At 43.7% G+C, this 18,063-nt stretch overlaps 1 protein-coding gene across 5 annotated transcripts in view; it reads right to left on the reverse strand.

Annotated features, from left to right (window-relative positions):
* Positions 1–6,967: 6,967 nt before the first annotated feature.
* KCNK10 (potassium two pore domain channel subfamily K member 10) overlaps positions 6,968–18,063 on the reverse strand; it is a 387,448-nt gene continuing 376,352 nt past the window's right edge. For all 5 annotated transcript variants that reach the window (XM_069637940.1, XM_069637943.1, XM_069637941.1 and 2 more), the window contains one exon: positions 6,968–10,475. In XM_069637940.1, coding sequence (XP_069494041.1) covers positions 9,870–10,475 — 606 coding nt within the window. In that variant the 3' untranslated portion in view covers positions 6,968–9,869. The remainder of the gene's footprint in view (positions 10,476–18,063) is intronic.

An 18,063-nucleotide genomic window follows, 5' to 3' on the forward strand; every position in this document is an offset into this window, starting at 1 on the left:
CCACCACTGTCGCCGACCGCCGTCGCCAACCGGAGCCGCCGTGCTCCCGTTTTGCCTAGGATCTTCATTGATCCAAGAACGCTCTCGTCTGCATCGTCGCCGCTGTATCCTGCTGGAGAAGGCCTGACCGTCGATGCGCCGAGGAGCTTCCCGCCACCCAAAAGCCACAGAGACGCTGACGACTCAACACCCTTGCTGGGCCACAGTTCTTCAAACTCTTTGCGGTCCAGAACTATCAACACTGAGGTGCCCCACAGGCCTCTTCCTTGCAGGATGTTTACACTTCCCCGTCAACGAGCACCGCTAGGAACGAAGCTGCCACTTCACCGTTGTAGCTCACCCTGTTCTCCGTCGGACGTTCGATGACCCGTGACTCCTGCCTTAAAGGGAGGGCACTCAAGAAGGGCCGTTGATTCCCCGCCGAGAAACGCTACAACGGCAGGTACTTTGGGGTTGCAGAACTATTGGGAAGTCTATTGTGAACAATATATGGACGGGGCTTGTATCTTTATTCTACAGGTTGCCCAGGTGGGGGGATCTCCACACAGAGCTGTGTTTAACGGTAGCAACCAGTATTCTGCCATTTGTTCAACCATCTTGCTTTCCTTCCTCTCTCTACTGCTGGTTTCCTCTTTATTGATCTGTGTGACAGTTTGACAGTATAGTTGATGCACTTTAATGAGATCTAATAATCGTTGTGGTACCACTTTAGAACTGTGTATATTTACCATTGTTGATTTTCTGAGCACAAAGTGAGTTATCGTGATATTGTATATACCTTTGAATAATATAATAATAACCTTTGTGGGTGCTTGGGGACCACACTGTACTTAAGAACCAGCCTGCATCACCTCCTGAGAAGCTAGGCCTTGATTGCTCGACCACGTACCAATAATAGAGAATCTTGGCTGGGGTCCTCTGTGCCTCTCCTCTACCATATAGAGAGCAGAAGTACAGACACCCCCCTCCAGTCCTTTACAGTGAGTGACATCAGGTTCAGCGTTGACGGAATGGAGGAGTTGTAAGTTAGTGCCAGGGCCTGTACTCGGCAGGAGAGAGGAGGATATATGTGTGAGTAGGTGGATGGGGCCGGGACGTGGAGAATATGGTACGAATTCTAACTCTATGTGGTGGCCCTAAGGGCAGCGGTAAGCCTAATACTTAATGAAGATGTATATATTTGCCGGTCAAATAGGACAGTGAGCGAAGTGCTGGCCCCTGGTATCTGTGTGCATCCTGCTGTGGCAAGTTCAAATCCTGGCAGGGTCAACTCAGCCTTTCATCCTTCCGAGGTCTATAAATTGAGTACCACTCTGAGGGATAATAATGCCTTTTGTTATTTCAGCGCTCAGAGACCTATGGGTGTGTAGCGCTATATAAGAAATACATTATTATTATAATGGTATGTGTGTTGTGTTCAGATACTGAAGAACAAAAACTATGGGCCTCATTATAAGTTTGCCGGTATGGTAGTAATGGCACCGGTAAGCTATGAGTTGTGCTTGTGGGTGCCTTTCTGCCCGCCAGGTCTGACCTGGCAGGCAGCCCGGCACCCGCAAGAACAACTCGTCGGATGCACCGGCACCATTCATGATTGATGCCGGTGCATCCAACCTCCCCATTCCCATTACCGCCGGGTTCGGAATGCCCCGTACGTCCCCATTGTCGGGTGCCGGTAATTTCACAAGTTTGGCGGCAGCGGTGCCGGTTTTACCAGCACGGCTACCGCCAAACTCGTAATGAGGACCTATGTGATAATAGGTAAAGAGGGTAATGGAGCATTTACCCCCTTAATTAAAAATTAAGAAGTGTGGAGAGGGCAAGCAGAAGGAGGGGAAGAGTTTCAAACAACATACTTTCCCTAAACAGTTCCTTTTGTTTGCTTAGCTGAGCAGACCACATTAGCAAAGAGAGGACACTCCTTCTCTTGTCACACACCCACCTTCTGGAACTCAATCCCAGTATTGGTTTGGAATGCCTAAAGTTCCCCAGTTTTAGCAAATCTCTCAAAATGTGGCTTTTTCGCAGCACTTGACATGAACTGACTCCAATGGATGAACAGAACGCAAGTCACAGTACTGCCCTACTGTTAAAAGATGCCAGCCCAAACGCTGGCTGCGCAAACCTTCTATGGCGCTCCGCTCCTCTCGAGCTAGGTCTGTGCTTTAAACAATAAATACAAAATAAAACATGTTACTTCCACCCATCTTCACCCTGTCACTATGATGATATCCCTTGTTACGCTAAGCGTCAGCATTGAAAGCAAGAGTATTTAAAAGTTAGATATTAAGACATCAAAACACTAATATATTTGCACTGTCTGCCAACATCAGTGTTTAGTTTGAGATGCCAAAGTGGACGCCTACATTTGTCAACATAGGCTGAAAACCTGTTCTGCTAGAGATTAATTTGGCTGCAACCCACTTCCTTTTGACGGTTCAATGGTTATTCATGTAACAAGCATGCAACCCTAATGATGATCCTACAGTATACAGGAGTATACTCTCCCGCTTAACTCTCACAATGTTAAGGAATACAGCTCCCATCAGCCCAGGCAAGTATAGTCAATGGTAAAGGATCATGGGAATCGAAGTCCAGAACATCTAGAGAGACCCATCTTGCAGACCCCTGTATACAGTAAAGGAGAAAGGTTGCGCACAAGTGACGTCGGTTCCCCTGCATTGATATAACATGCCCGCCACCCATAGTCCCATTCCCCAAACGCAGTATATTAACAGAAAATGGAAATGGCCACTGATAGGTTGCTCTTAGCAAATTTCGTGATATCACTCAGTTTGAATCATAAAGGCTGCGAAGCACATAAATGAATATATCATTTCCGACGCCACCAAAACAATTTCAATCACAACACTGCCCCCCTTCCCACTTAATACTTCAACTTCCCTTTCCACGCTGTTGCTGTCTCACCCCTCTGAAAACCAGACCACATATTGAAGGAAACGGGGCACAACTTGGGGTAAATCAGGGCCAACACTGTCATCGTGAGAACATGGGTTCTATCCCCTGGTCCGGAATGTAGAAGCTGGAGAAGCCTAGCATAAAACTATAACTCAAAGAAGAAAGTCCAATCTATGGACTCTCCCATCCTCTGCACACTTCCATGCTGTGAAACAGCCAACATTTTACACAAAGATCAATCAGCCATGTGATGGTTTCAGACAATAAAGATCATTTAAGGGCTTCAATTTCTTCTAGAGGCCAAACAATCTGAATTGAGCTTGACACGTTTCGGGGTGAAGACCCCTTCTTCAAAAGCAAATCCTACTGCAAGAAAATCCAAAACAAACTTACACAATCTGAATTCAAATTCATGTCAAAAATGGTTGCATTTCTACAATCCTTAGCCATGGAAACTCCGGAGCCCACAGTGCACATATTGTGCATATAGTCTTATTCTAGGTAGTGCAGAGAGTACAAGCAATCCAATTATATACCAAAGAGTAACTGGATGTGTTCATGTGTTTTTTAAAAAGACAGATTCTGTATACCCCTCACCTCCCACGTGTGGCATGCTAAGGTCATGCATATTGTGAGTGGCCATGATGGAAAAGGCCAACTAGAAGGGACTTACCTTGCCTCAGAGTCAAATGGCAGTCAAATGAATATAGTGGGCGTAATCAAATATAGACAGCAATCTATAGGCAATATGTGAGAAATAAAACGAGAACAAAGTCGTTAAGACCTGATAACAAGCTGTTCAAAGAGGTATTCTGCCCAACAATAGAGATACAGCACTAGCCTTGTCCATTTACGCTTAAAAGCCACTCCTCTGTAAGTTCCTTGAACGTTTAAGTTGCTTTCTGAAGTTGCTGGCTTACAATGGACGTCAACCGAATGCACACACTTCTTTACTTCTCTCTAAAACCTATGTAAATCGATTTCAGCCGAGATGTTTACGAGCGGAACAACAGCATTGAGCCCATCAAATTGTGTTAAAAGGTAACCCTGCTAGAGAGTGATCTAATCTCGGAGTGTGCCACGGAAATGTGTAGGAAACCGTGTTCTATCTAGTAAACCCGGAAGCTGGGCATTGATATGAGTGTGTCCCTCTAAATATAGCATGAGCAAAACAGAAAATGGACAATCCACGTAAGCGTTAACACCTTGCCATATTGGGAGGGTATAGCCGCTGTAGATATAGGGGCTGATTCATGGAATTATTTGCGCCGAAAAACAGGGATTTGTGCGCCATTCTGCCCGCAAATCCCTGTTTAACAAATGGGGATTTGCGGGCAGAAAGGTGCACAAATCCCCCTTTTTCGGCGCAAATAATCCATGAATCAGCCCCATAATCAGAACTCACTCTCACTATGATGTTATAAACACTCCCCTACCGATTATAAGGGTGGCGTATAACAGCATACGTATCAAATGTAAGCCCACCTTTGGCTCTTTGGATATTACACACACGTGGCATAAATACCTAAGTAACATTAAAGAGTGGATTGATCTGCTATGAATATTCATCACCATTCCCTTATTGGAATAAATACGGCAAGCCTTCAATGAAATGTACATCCGCATCTTTCAATCATACTAATATTTTATAATGCTTCAATTCTAAACCCAGGTCTACATATGTCGGGAAGACAGATGGCCACTCACATAACATTCCCAGGGTTACATTCCCCATAGTCATTAGAGTGTCCTTTCTGGACACATTATGTCAAGACTCAAATCCTTTAACTGCTAATTCTAAAAAGCATGTAACAGGTTTCAATGATGCAATTACAGACTTTGTATTTGACCCGAATATGTATAAGACATGGCTAGTCAAAATACACTGTAGTTATACAGAGACAGTCCATTTAGTGAATTTCAGTGAACAATGAACCTGAATAGATATCATTGACTCTTAACATTTTGCACCCGCATCAGTTGACATAGGTAGCAATTTATCAAACACTTCATATACAATAATGTGCTGATATATATAGTCCCCAACAGTATATTGCAATCGAGCAAACGATTCCAAAGGTCAAAACTGGTTAGACACAGTATATCCATTGTAATAATGAACCAATGGGTGGTAGAAAGTGAAACAAGAATGTTCATCATCCCAGTTGCAGAAACCGGTAATGAGCAGTTAAAAGATTTGAGTCTTGACATAATGTATCCAGAAAGGACACTCTAATTACTATGGGGAATGTAACCCTGGGAATGTTTGTATGAGTGACTGTCTTCCCGACATATGTAGAGCTGGGTATTAGAATTTAAGCATTATAACATCCTAGTATGATTGAAATATGCGGATGTACATTTCATTGAAGACTTGCAATATTTTTTCCAATTAGGGAATGGGGATGAATATTCATAGCAGATCAATCCACTCTTTAATGTTACTTAGGTATTTATGCCACGTGTGTGTAATATCCAAAGAGCCAAAGGTGGGCTTACATTTGATACGTATGCTGTTATACGCCACCCTTATAATCGGTAGGGGAGTGTCTATAACATCATAGCGAGAGTGAGTTCTGATTATATCTACAGCGGCTATACCCTCCCAATATGGCGAGGTGTTAACGCTTACGTGGATTGTCCATTTTCTATTTTGCTCATGTTACATTTAGAGGGACACACTCACAGTCAATGCCCAGCTTCCGGGTTTACTAGATAGAACGCGGTTTCCTACACATTTCCATGGCGCACACGTAGATCAGATCACTCTGTAACAGGGTAAGTCTACCTTTTAACACAATTTGATGGGAAATGACTCAATGCGGTTGTTCCGCTCTTAAATATCTCGGCTGAAATCTATTTACATAGGTTCTAGAGAGAAGTAAAGAAGTGTGTACGTTCAGTTGACGTCCATTGTAAGCCAGCAACTTCAGAAAGCAACTTAAATGTTCAGGGAACTTAGAGGAGAGTGTCTTTTAAGTGTAAATGGACAAGGTTAGTGCTGTATCTCTATTGTTGGGCAGAATAACTCTTTGAACAGCTTGTTATCAGGTCGTAACGACTTTGCTCTCATTTTATTTCTCACATATTGCCTATAGATTGCTGTCTATATTTGATTACGCCCGCTATATTCGTTTGACTGTCATTTGACTCTGAGGCCAGGTAGGTCCCTTCTAGTTGGCCTTTTCCATCATGGCCACTCACAATATGCATGACCTTAGAATGCCACACGTGGGAGGTGAGGGGTATACAGAATCTGTCTTTTTAAAAAACATATGGACACATCTAGTTGCTCTTTGGTATATAATTGGATTACTTGTACTCTCTGCACTACCTAGAATAAGACTATATGCACAATATGTGCACTGTGGGCTCCGGAGTTTCCATGGCTAAAGATTGTGCAAATGAAACCATTTTTGACATGAATTTGAATTCAGATTGTGCAAGTTTGTTTTGGATTTTCTTGCAGTAGGATTTGCTCTTGAAGAAGGGGTCTTCACCCCGAAACGCGTCAAGCTCAATTCAGATTGTTTGACCTCCAGAAGAAATTGAAGCCCTTAAATGATCTTCACTCTTTTTATTACTCGTTGCCGATCATTTGTCTGAAACCTTTACATGGCTGATTGATCTTTGTGTAAAATGTTGGCTGTTTCACAGCATTAAAGTGTGCAGAGGATGGGAGAGTCCATAGATTGGACTACTTTCTTCTTCAATTTTGTGATCTTGTGTCATGGTCACTTTTCCTCCCCTGCACCTGAAATCGCAATTATACTTTTTAACTTACTTACAACAGATTGATATATATAGGTGTGCACTAACAACCCTTCCCATTAAACTATAACTCGCCAATAAATCTCAGGCCCTTTGTACATAAACATTTATAGAGACTTTGTTTGCTAAAAGTTTTAATTGTCAGACTGAAAAAAACAGCATTCAAATATCGATTTATAAAAAACATGAGTGCTCTTCAGCGACTCCGGCTTTTGACCCTTATCCCGCGATTGGAAGGGCACTCTGTCGGAGGGCAAGAGATTCAAAACATCACATATTCACGATTTTTTCTTTTTTTTATTGTTTGCAATTGAATTAACCTTTTTGAGCTGCTTGAATATCAGAGCGGAGGAGAGGTCCTCCGGAGAGCTGTGCAAACAAGGGAATGCAAAGTAAAATATCCAAAATATTTTTTTTAAAAAAGGTACAAAATAGGATGGCACTTAAGCAGTAAGCACTTTAAACATATCACACAAACTTTATCTTTTTTTTAATTATTTTTGAGCATTTGTGTGTGGGCAGAATGAATTCCTCGTCAAACTAACATCGAAAATCCTCCATCGGGACACCATGCCCTGAGAAACTTGCATTGCTTATGTCTGTCATCACAATGCTTTAAGTCGAGGTGAAAACTCAGGTTTAGCATGAAGGGAATGGCAGGCCAGACCAGGCCTCATGCACGTGGCGAGCTAGCATTTTGATTTTTTTGTTTGTTTACAGCATAAAAACTGAAATTCCTTCAGCGATATAAATTGTCTTCAATACATATTTGTTCATGTTATTTTTTTGATGAAGCAAACAACCCCTTTTTTGCCTTTTAAAATCCCCTTTTAAATGCATCCATTGTTTGCTCTAATTTTCTTTTTTCAAAACATGTCCATTATATCTTGAAGTGTTTTTTTTAATTTGTATTCATTATAGAGTATTTGCAAGTTTAGGTTTGACGTTCACTAATTTCATTGGTTAAAATATTACGTGTAGGGTTATTCAAGATTGCGCGCGATCACAGAGTCACGGGCGAAGAAGTTTGCTGATGTGTGTGTCATGCCAGCTGCAAGTTGCCAGCTGGCAGTGGTTTCCAGGGCCGACCTGTTGGAGACCCGACCGATGATATGTCTTCTAAACAACAATTAAAGACAACATTCACGTGCCAGCATAAAAGTCAATCTTGCATCGCTATTCTTCTGCCGTACCGATTTACTGGTTATCGATAGAAGGCTAAATTTGCTTGTTGATAAGATATGCAATTTCTTTGTTTAGTCTCTGCCGAAAAAAAATATTTCTCTTTTGCAGGAATGATATCCCATATCAGCCGCACTCCCCCTGGAGATGAACCTCTCGATGCATTGCCATAGCGGCTCACCCATTGCATTTCACTGCGGTAACCATCCAACACATGTTGGATTTTAAAGTTCTGCCTCCGGGTTGCAAGAGAACCACCGGCCATTGGTTTATCTCATGAGTAGTGAAAGCATGCCTCTGCATGAGTGGAAAGTCTGCAATAGTGCCGGTCTGATTTTACGTGGAAGTGTGTGCAAAGAACAGTCACCACCATCTGATGAAGAAATCCGTAGGACTTCGAAAGCTAATGCCTTGTTTCATCTCCCCATATGTTTTTCGGTTAGTCAAATAAAAGTATCCAAACTTGGAATTTGAGTGGAAGGATAAAATGGATCCAAGACATTCTGAATGGCAGTACTCATTTCAGCCAATGTCCTATTGTACATTCATTAGCTGACTAAGCAATTGTGTAGGAAAGGGATCCTCTTTCATCATTTAGAGCCTCACTAGCCTTTCTCTCAGCTCCAACATGTTGTGACCCCGCAGCCACAGCTCGCACATCATCACAAATATTTCAACGCACAATGTCCAGTGCCCCGCAATATGCCAATTTTTCCATCTTACCGGCCCTTATTCTCTTCCTGAATTTGCTGCCTACTTTCTTCCATTCACCCAAACTTTTAGCACAAATGCCTAATTTATCCCTCTCTATTGTTCAAGCACCTTCAAAACACTCCTAAATATATTTTGTTTGTTTTGCAAACTGCCAACAATTCAATTTTTACACTGGTCACTGTTGCCATCTCTTAGTCCAACCAATGTATTGCTTCCACAAATACTCTGAACCACACTAGATTTCCAAACAGGCTACAAAAGTCAGTCTCCGTGATGTTAACTATCCATCTTTTTTCTAAACTCTGAATGGCCGGGACAAACCCACTTGCTCTGTCAAGTCTTGGGTCCCCAACTTAAAGACTGGAGCCGAACTACCCATAAAATAGAGCATACATTAAGAGCCATGTTGAGCCTGCCTTTTCTAATCATTATGAATGATACGCACATAGTTGTTGGATGCATAAAATGCATGGGACTGACATAGATTTCCTCACTGCAGCCCCTCTAAGCAGGGCTTTATGGGAAATACCCCAAAATAGTAGATCCCGGGGAATGAAAGCGAGTGCAGCCCACATTTTTGTAGCTGGAAACCAACACAACTCTTTACCCATCGGAGATTTGTATTTAATCAGTATTCTTTAACTCAAAAGTTGGTCAAATATCATAATACTTATAAAATGTAGCTAGGATGGTGCATACATTTTAGTGCGCCTCTAGTTCATTGAGAATTAGCCAACTGGGGTATAAGACTATTTCAATATAAAATGGCCGACCTACACTCATGCATTTGTGATCATGTTTTTATGAGCGTGGAGGCTCTTCTCTCAAAGCCTTTTACTCCTGGGAAAGATTGACGGATCTCATGCATCCTGGGCTCAAATAACTTGGAAAATTTGGGATACAAGAAGCCAGTAGGATTCATGTCCCGTAGAGCTCCAAACTAGATCTTCAGAACACTTTGTAGGTTAGTGCAAGAATTACGGAAAGAAAATAACCGTTGGAAAATTTAAGGAGTGGGACTGTGTGTCAATGGGAAGTGAAGGAGATGCGGTATGCAGCTGCCCATAAAATAGCCTTGATGATTGTGTGCTGACCTTCCTTTGTCTCTGCATTGCTTATGAAACACGTTGGCAGAGAAAGCCATCAGTCATTAACAGTATGGCACAGTGAAAAATCATTCACTACTACATGAATGCAAATTGAGTTAGAAGTGTAAGGCACGTCTGTTCATATTTTTTTTAAAAGGCTAGAATTAGTTCATGAATTCTGGCCTCTTTTTGCATTTAGTTTTTGTCTTCAAGTAATCCTTTGTTCTCATGTACCCCCTCTTTGGTTTCGTTGGGGAGAGTCCCGTTCTCCATCTCCGACTGCTCGATGAAGTCTGACAAGATGGCGGTCTCCGAATTGCATATCTTCCCGTTCTCCTCATCCTCTCTGTTCTCCTCAAAGTTACGGAAAGTCTCGTAGATTTTCCGCACATCCTCAGGGATGTTCTTCTTCAGGTCCTTGTTTTTCCTTTTGGTGAGCTTCACAGAGTTTGAGCCAAACTTGTTGATGATATTGTCCTCTGAGGCGCCTTGCCCGTGCTTGTTCAGCTGCTCTGTCCCTTTCAGCCGTAAGTTGTTGGGCCGGTTGTTGATGCTTTCCTGAGACGCTGCTTTAAAGCGTCCGGTCTCCAACTCGGCAAAGACTGAACGCTTCTCTGGAGAAAGCATGTCAAGCGAGTGTGCCCGTTGGTCTAGGCCCAGCCGCCGGCGCTCCATGCTCCGGATAGTAGCTGCCCTCTGAAGCTTATCATGTATCTCCACACTCAGCCTCCGCCTGGTTTCCCGGAACTCGGCAGTCACGTTGGCTTTCCACTCTGCAGCATGGGCCTTGATTTCTCCCACCTTTTGAACAAGAAAAGAAAGGTTTTCTAATTAAGATTCAGTTATGATAATCACAATCCTCATACATACATGTGTTACCCACAAATAACCATCTAACGGGTTCCCCCATGATAATCATAGATAGGGCTACATCATGAGTTTGGCGGTACAGTAACATTTTAGCAGTAATTTAATTATGACCATTTTTTGGATACACAGAATTATCACCAGTTTTACCGCACTGACAAATTCTGAGTTAGCATTAAAGTGGAGAATTTACCACCAGTCAAGTCCTTTAACAGCAGTGCTTGGCAGAATTACCGCAAATGGAATTGACACCTGTGTTAATTACTCCAAATCGACAATGGACTGCCTGAATGGGTACTTACACTGCCTTAAATTCACTTGTTATCTGGCAGTAATTCTGGGAGACAGAGTGGCGGCAGCGATAAATGTGTTGTATGGTAATACCAATAGAAGTATGGGCAAACTCGTAATATCAGTCAATGTAACAAATTAAAAGACAAATTTATCAAAAGAGGTTATTCTGGAAACGCACTAGGAAACAAACTAGGAATGGCCTTAATGAAGGCCTCAACAATCTCGAGAGCTCAAACATTGGAGCAATCACCTAAGGCTGATTCAGATGCAATGGTGTCTGTGGCGACATACTCTCAGCAGAGCTAAAAAATCAAAAAAATAGGCAAAAGAAATTGGCAAATGCTAAAAATTGATCCGTTACTAACGCATTTGTTTGCAACTGAACCAACATTTGCATACAGAAAGAGTAAATCTGTTAGAGAATTTGTAGTTACTACCAACCATCTGTTGTCTCTTCGGGTACTTTACCCTGTAATAACTGTCAACACTGTTATAATGTGATTAAAGGTTCCAGTATTAATCATCCTTATACTGGCAAAACAATTTCCCCAAGACATACTGTGACACAAGTAATGTGATTTACGGAATCAAATGTCCATGTGGGCTATTTTATGTAGGTTTAACAACAAGGAAGGCCAAACTCAGGTGGACTGAGCACAAATCTAACATCTGATTGTGCTCAGTCCACTCGCCAGTTGCACAACACTTCAAAACAATTAAGCACACAGTAGCTCAAATAAAATGTTTGATTCTTGTCCCAGAAGAGTGACATCCAGAAGTTATTACGACAGATAGAGGTTGAATGGATTGAACGTTTAGATTCCCTTGAGCCAAAAGGCATGAACAATGATTTTGACTTGACATGTTTTATTTGATGTAATCCCAATATCAACAGTTTCTTTTTTTCTTTTCTTTGAACCTGTCCTGTGTGGACAATGTATACAAAAGAACTTCATATATTGCTCTTTATTCAGTTGAGGATACGTTATACACAGTAATAATGGACTGTTCTGTTATTTAAATGTGACTGTTATGTTCACAACAATGGTGTACACTGTCATTTGAATGTAATTGTGTCTTACGTCATAGTGAACACCCATGGTACTTAATTTAATTTATTTTTATTTAGTTATAGTATGATGCTTTCCCTTTTATTTTTTCTATTTCTAATTTCACCAATGCATATCTTGTTACTTTTTAGTTGACAACAGATTAGGTAGTATTGCCCTGTTAAAACATTCTCCAGCAATTTTTGTTATTCTTACACACTGCTCGGGCTTTTACCATTGTTACATTTTTTGTATTTTTAATCATTACAATTAACGTTAGCGTGTATCATGCTTACCTTACATAAACTGGAAAATACATCATGGCGACTTTCTGTCTTAATGTACGCCAGTTGGGGGAGTTAGAGTACGATCCGGTGACCAATATGAACGTTATTAGACGTTGTTCTTTTTATCAACATTCACTTGAAGTGCAACACAGCATTATGCACTTTCATTAAATATATGGAGAGCTTCCTTATACATAGTCATATATATGGGAATCTCATAACTGTTCATCACGTAAAGGACTTCTGATCAGGTGATCTTATTTACGATCACGTGACACATCACATTAGTAAATATAAACGCGCTGTGGGACGGGAGGATGTATCTGCAGCCGACTTCCCGCTCCCGCATCGCGTTTTTGAAAACTTCAAAACAAGGTAAGCATTTCCAGTTGTATTTCAGACAATAGCCTAACCAGTCCTTTTCTGGGCCAGATTGTGGCCACAACATGGCCTAGAGAAACACTGGGATGAGTTGCTCCATCTTATGGCACTGGAGAGTGGAAAGAGTTTAAAATTGCTGGCGCATGTCAGGTCTACACTACAAAGCCAGGAGGCGAATCATTTGTGGGAAAATCTTTGTGTTTTGACTCTCCTGTGATAAAGAATCTGAAAATGCAGTAGAATTGAGAGCCAGTGAACCCCTCATGGCAGATGCTGCTAAATTAAAGTTGGACCCTGAGTATCTTGAACTTAGGCTACTACCAGGGCTCCCCCATTGGAAAAACCTTTATATATGCACTTTGGACTTGGCATAATTTGTATGGCTTCTTCTACCCAAAATTGGAGGGCTTTGATGCGAGTATGTGTCCATTATAGGATCTATGTGATTACTACACAGTACGAAATTGCGTATACGAAAATATCGAATTCCAAAATTGTGCTGCGCAGTGATCACATGGATCACTTTCCCGGCATCCCGCATCCTCCCTACCCCGCCCATTTACCTTTTCTGTAGAATTCACAGAAGTGTGCCGCTGACTCTCCTATATCCCTGCCGTGTCAGTTCCCTCCCACTAACGTGGATCGGAGCTGGTGCAGCATGGTCCCTTTTTCTGTTATTTTTTCGTTTTTTTGATTGTCCCCCGCTTCCAATGTCATGGAAGCGGGAGACACCCCTGCAACCCTTGAAGCACAAAATTCCTAACAAGGGGAACGGGGGGACATTTTGGGCTGTTTTCTTCCTTTTTTTAAAATTTGTTTTTTACACATGCCGAATGTATAGTATTTGCGTATTCGACATTTTTTTCCTGTTTTTTTATAAGAAACATCCATTATGTGGTACTGCCAAATAGACCATTTAACATTTTGTGTAAAACTGACCGTTTGTGGAGAATGCACCTCAAACCTATTTTGAGGGAGACAGAAATAATTCCTGGGCTTTGTGATTTTTGAGACAATGTTTAAATCCCCATGTAGATTTCTCAACTGCTCATTTCATTTGTAGGCCCTGATTATTAAGAGCCAAGGCCCTGAAACAGATAAATCCTAACTCTGAAGATTGTTGACATTTTAGGCAAGGTTGCAAAATGTTCTCTCCTAGCCTCTTACCCCCAAACTATGTACTTGCACTTTGAAATGATGAACCTTTCCTTTTGTAGATCAGCTCTGTATGAATTTTTTGTATATTATGTATTATGTATTTTAATTGCTCCCCCTGAAACTGCTCTTATTTCTAGTTGTTGATATGTTTGTTTTATATGTATCATATCGATGGCATGCGTTTTAGGAATGTATTAGGGAATTTTATCATGTTTGTATTTCAATGAATTTCCTGGTATGTGCTTTTATGGCAATTTAGCAGATATAAAGCTGAAATAAACAAACGGATATGTGTCGCCAATCGGCATAGGGTCAGCCCCAGAATTATGTCGACTGATTATGTCAGGTATTTAATATTTTTTATTTTGATTTAAATTTTTATAGCGCGCAAACAGCCCTTGGGCATGGAGGCGCTGTTACATGTGATGAGCTTAGTTACATGAATGCCCTTCGGAGTAAATACAGATTAGGTACATACATTATACATTACATGCAGTCAGTATTGAGAGTGTTGTATACAGGTAGTGTGTGGTGGTGGTTAGGTGAACAGCAGAGTCTTGACTGCTCTGCGCAAGGCAATGTGTGAGTTTTCGGTTCTTAGGGATGGTGGAAGGGCATACCATTGAAGGGCCGCTAAGTAGGGGAAGCTTGCTCCTCCTGCTCTGACTCGCTTAACTTTAGGAACTGTGAGCATGTACGAACAGGGAGTTCTAGTGGGTCTAGTGGAAGCTGAAATGTGTATTCTTTGAGACAGGTAGGAGGGGGCAGTATGGTAGACACATTTGTGGGTTAGAACGAGGGTTTTGAATAGGACGCACTCTTTAATGGGTAGCCAGCGCGCCTCTTTCCTGGCAGCAGTTATGTGTTCCCTTTTGGAGATGCCTATGGCTGCACAGAGTACGCCGTTTTGGATAATCTGCAATTTTTCCATATTTTTTAATGATGTGGCCAGAAAGAGGTTTTTACGAAGAGGACCCAGGGGTATGCAATCATGCCCGCTATGTAAGGGATGGCATGGTTGTTGGGGTCTGTTGACTGGTGGCTGGCTGGGAGCATAGGTAAGAAAGTACTAGTCTAATAAGGTCACCTCACAAATCTACTCTGGAATCAGGTGATCATTACAACACAACATTCTTTCCTCGCCACTATCACCATGCTCACTATTTACCATCAGTAATATCTTTGCCCTTGCATTCTCGGTGTATTATAAATTAGCCTTGCAGGAGCGGTTCTAACTAATCGGAAAGAGAGGACGCAGGCTCAAGCCGACAGTGAACACCCACTTTCCATGTCGACCTTCAAGTTCTTTCTCAGCACTTCATCACTGTGCTTGGCATGTGGCCTAGTCGCCCAGACCCTGGAGTCCCACCTCTCCCTCTCTCTGTCATCCACCCTATCTGGAAACATACAGCCCCAGGCGTTCACCGCCCACTCCCTACTCCCCACTTACCTCCGGCTACCACCTCTGCTTCTCGGCTACCCATCTCCGGCAATGGAAACAGTAGAGGGACTAGCTCCTCTAATTATTTCCAAGGCTGACCATCTTGTTTTATAGTTTTGTGTGCACTCTCAGTCGTTTGTCGAAAGTGAATATCTGGGGATATTTATCTCCTTATCCTTAGCAGTAATTCGTTTTCTAAGGTCTTTAAATTTGGAGGGCTGAATAAGGAATTAGTAATGGACTGAAATTAGGTAATCAAATTGTATTTATATGGGCGCTGTTGAGCAGCCAGGATGATGGCCACCTAGTCTCAGAGCTCTGGCCTCACACTATCCTTATTTGTAATAACTCCTGCATTATTCACTGATAAGGCATATTGTTGATCGCCAAAGCTGTCGGAAAGGACGCAGCACCTGCAGATCTAAATTGGCGTTGTTCTGCAGCATACAATAGGCATGGGACACTTGCAGGCATGCGCCGACCACGCATAATACGCAGCCTGAACAACATATTCCTTGGGCTGCCCACTGGCTCCAACCAACATCCTGCCTAGCGCTGCTTAGGCGAACTGCACCAGGGGTAACGACCTGAACCGTGCTCCCCTGTGCGACCCTGTGATCAGCTCGTCATGTAGGCGGCCTGGCTGCCGGGCTGCTGCCAGCGAGGGACCGCTTTCATGAAGCCCTCACACGGCTGGGGGATCAAACTTACGCCGGATAGGTGGGGCGTCGTGCGGATCGTGGCGCTGTGGGGATGACTGGGACCAGCCTTGACTCCACCGATGGACGCCCGGTCTGGGCGTTGGGCAACACTGTGTTCTTCGGTGGGGCTGTGTCTCCACAAATCATTGTGACTTAGCCCGCCGCCTGCTGCCCTTGTTCCCCAATCTGCACCCCTGGTCCAGCCCGCCAAACGGGTGGGTGCCTGCGTCGACCTCTTGGCGGGGTGCCTGCCCTGCTGATCGACTTGCATGAGGGGCATTGACTGGCAGATGGGAGGTGGTCGTCGGCGCTGGCGGTGCGGCTAGCTGGGCCGATGCCATCAACTATTACGAGCTGCTCCCTGGCCCATACTCCGTCTGCACACAAAGATTCTCTCTGTGGTCCCTGGTGCCAGCCACGGAGACGAGGCAAAATACTACTAACCTGCATTGACTTCCGACCCCCATACCTCATCCTGGGGTGTGCCTTGCTTCAGCACCACAGGATTACCCCACGCTCGATCCGGTGCTGGGGCATGCTCTACTGCTACTCACCCTACTCTCCTCTGTGCTCCAGACATCCAAGGGCCATAATTGCTCCAGTGAAGAGCTGGCGCATCTTTTCAGCTACCCCACCTCCCCCTCCATCTACGGCGGCGGTGGACAGCCAACCTACGTGTTATAAATAAGGTGAGTGCAGGGCACCCTGGCCCCATTACAAAACCCTACTGGCTTGTCCCCAGTGCTGTAAGGCAGCAATGTATGTGTACAGTGGGCCCTGCAGAGACACTTTCTACTTTCTACTGTCGCGTTCCACGGCTGAGCACATAAGGCCCATCATTACAGTGTGTACTCTATGCAGCCTCCTGCTAGCCTGAGACCCTGAGGATACTGGGGCAATCCGGAGGGTTCTGAGACCCACTGAATGGCACCAATGACGGCACTGGGGAGAACTGCAGAGTCTATAAGATGGGCTCCTGCGCAAGCACCCATTGAAATTCACACGAGACCCTAAAGGGTGTGTTGGTGTGCGGGACCCCTTGTGTATGGCAGGTGCTTTATGGGAGGTGCCCTGGTTGGCCCACACTGAGTGGCCAGTTTTGGGTCAGTTTTGGGCCATGACCTGGGAGATTTCTATAAGGTTTTCCGGTCCATATGATACAAGCCTGGGCCAGGAGAGCTCTATGTAAAGGCAGCCAGGTTCCTCATTAAATAACATTGAGCGAGGATCACCTCTGCTGCATAGGATCTTTCGGCGGGGCTCATTCGGCTACCCTCCCGCTGGTACAGCACCGATGAGATAGATAGGTTGACCTTGTACTGGAAGATAACTGAGATGACACTCCCTTGGTTACAGTCCCTTCAGTAAGTTATCCGGGAACATGTTGGAACCCCTTCTGATATAACACATCCTGCTCCGACTTTGTGGTTAGACAACATGACAAAGGGCTCTGGGGGCAAGAAAAAAGGCCCAGTGGACGTGTACACTAATACTACCGCCAAAATCTCTGGAGCTACTGAGCCAGCACCTGGCGATGAACAGCCCTCAGCCTCTAGCTCCACCAGGGATGACCACTTGCTGGTGGCTATGCAAAACGGATTTATGGCAGTAAATATGAAACTAGACAACATCGTATCCACCATAGGCTCCCTGAAATCTAAGCTAGAGAAGGAGGGTGCTCGTATAACAGAGGGGGAGATGAGAATTGGCGAAACAGAGTATAAGGTCAACAAGCACCATCGTGATATAGCGCAGCTGCAACGCGAGGTCAAAAAGATCTGCAATAAATGTGAGGACTTGGAATCGCGCTCACGGCGCAACAACATCTGCATCATTGGGATCCCACAGGCGGCCTGCAAAGGCACAATGGAGCACTTTGTCGAAAATGTAATGAAATCAATGTTCGACCCATCAAAGTTCTCCCAACATTTCCTGGTGGAGAGGACGCACCTTGCTTTGGCTCCCGTCCCCAAACTAGGGGCTCCTGCTACACTACCCTGGCCAAGCTTCTCAACTAACACTACAGCAACCTCATCCCTCATCTTGCGCCTTGCCAGAGAGAAGGGAGCTCTGCAATATGAATCTCCGATATTCATATATACCCTGAATTCTCCGCCAATGTTCAGGCTAAGCGTAAATCGTATGACTCAGTTCAAAACCTGCTATGCATGAGACAATCCCATACGCACTAGTGTACTCAGCAAAATTGTG

This window comes from Ambystoma mexicanum, chromosome 14, assembly GCF_040938575.1.
Source record: "Ambystoma mexicanum isolate Mex_15411 chromosome 14, UKY_AmexF1_1, whole genome shotgun sequence".
Classification (NCBI taxonomy): domain Eukaryota; kingdom Metazoa; phylum Chordata; class Amphibia; order Caudata; family Ambystomatidae; genus Ambystoma; species Ambystoma mexicanum.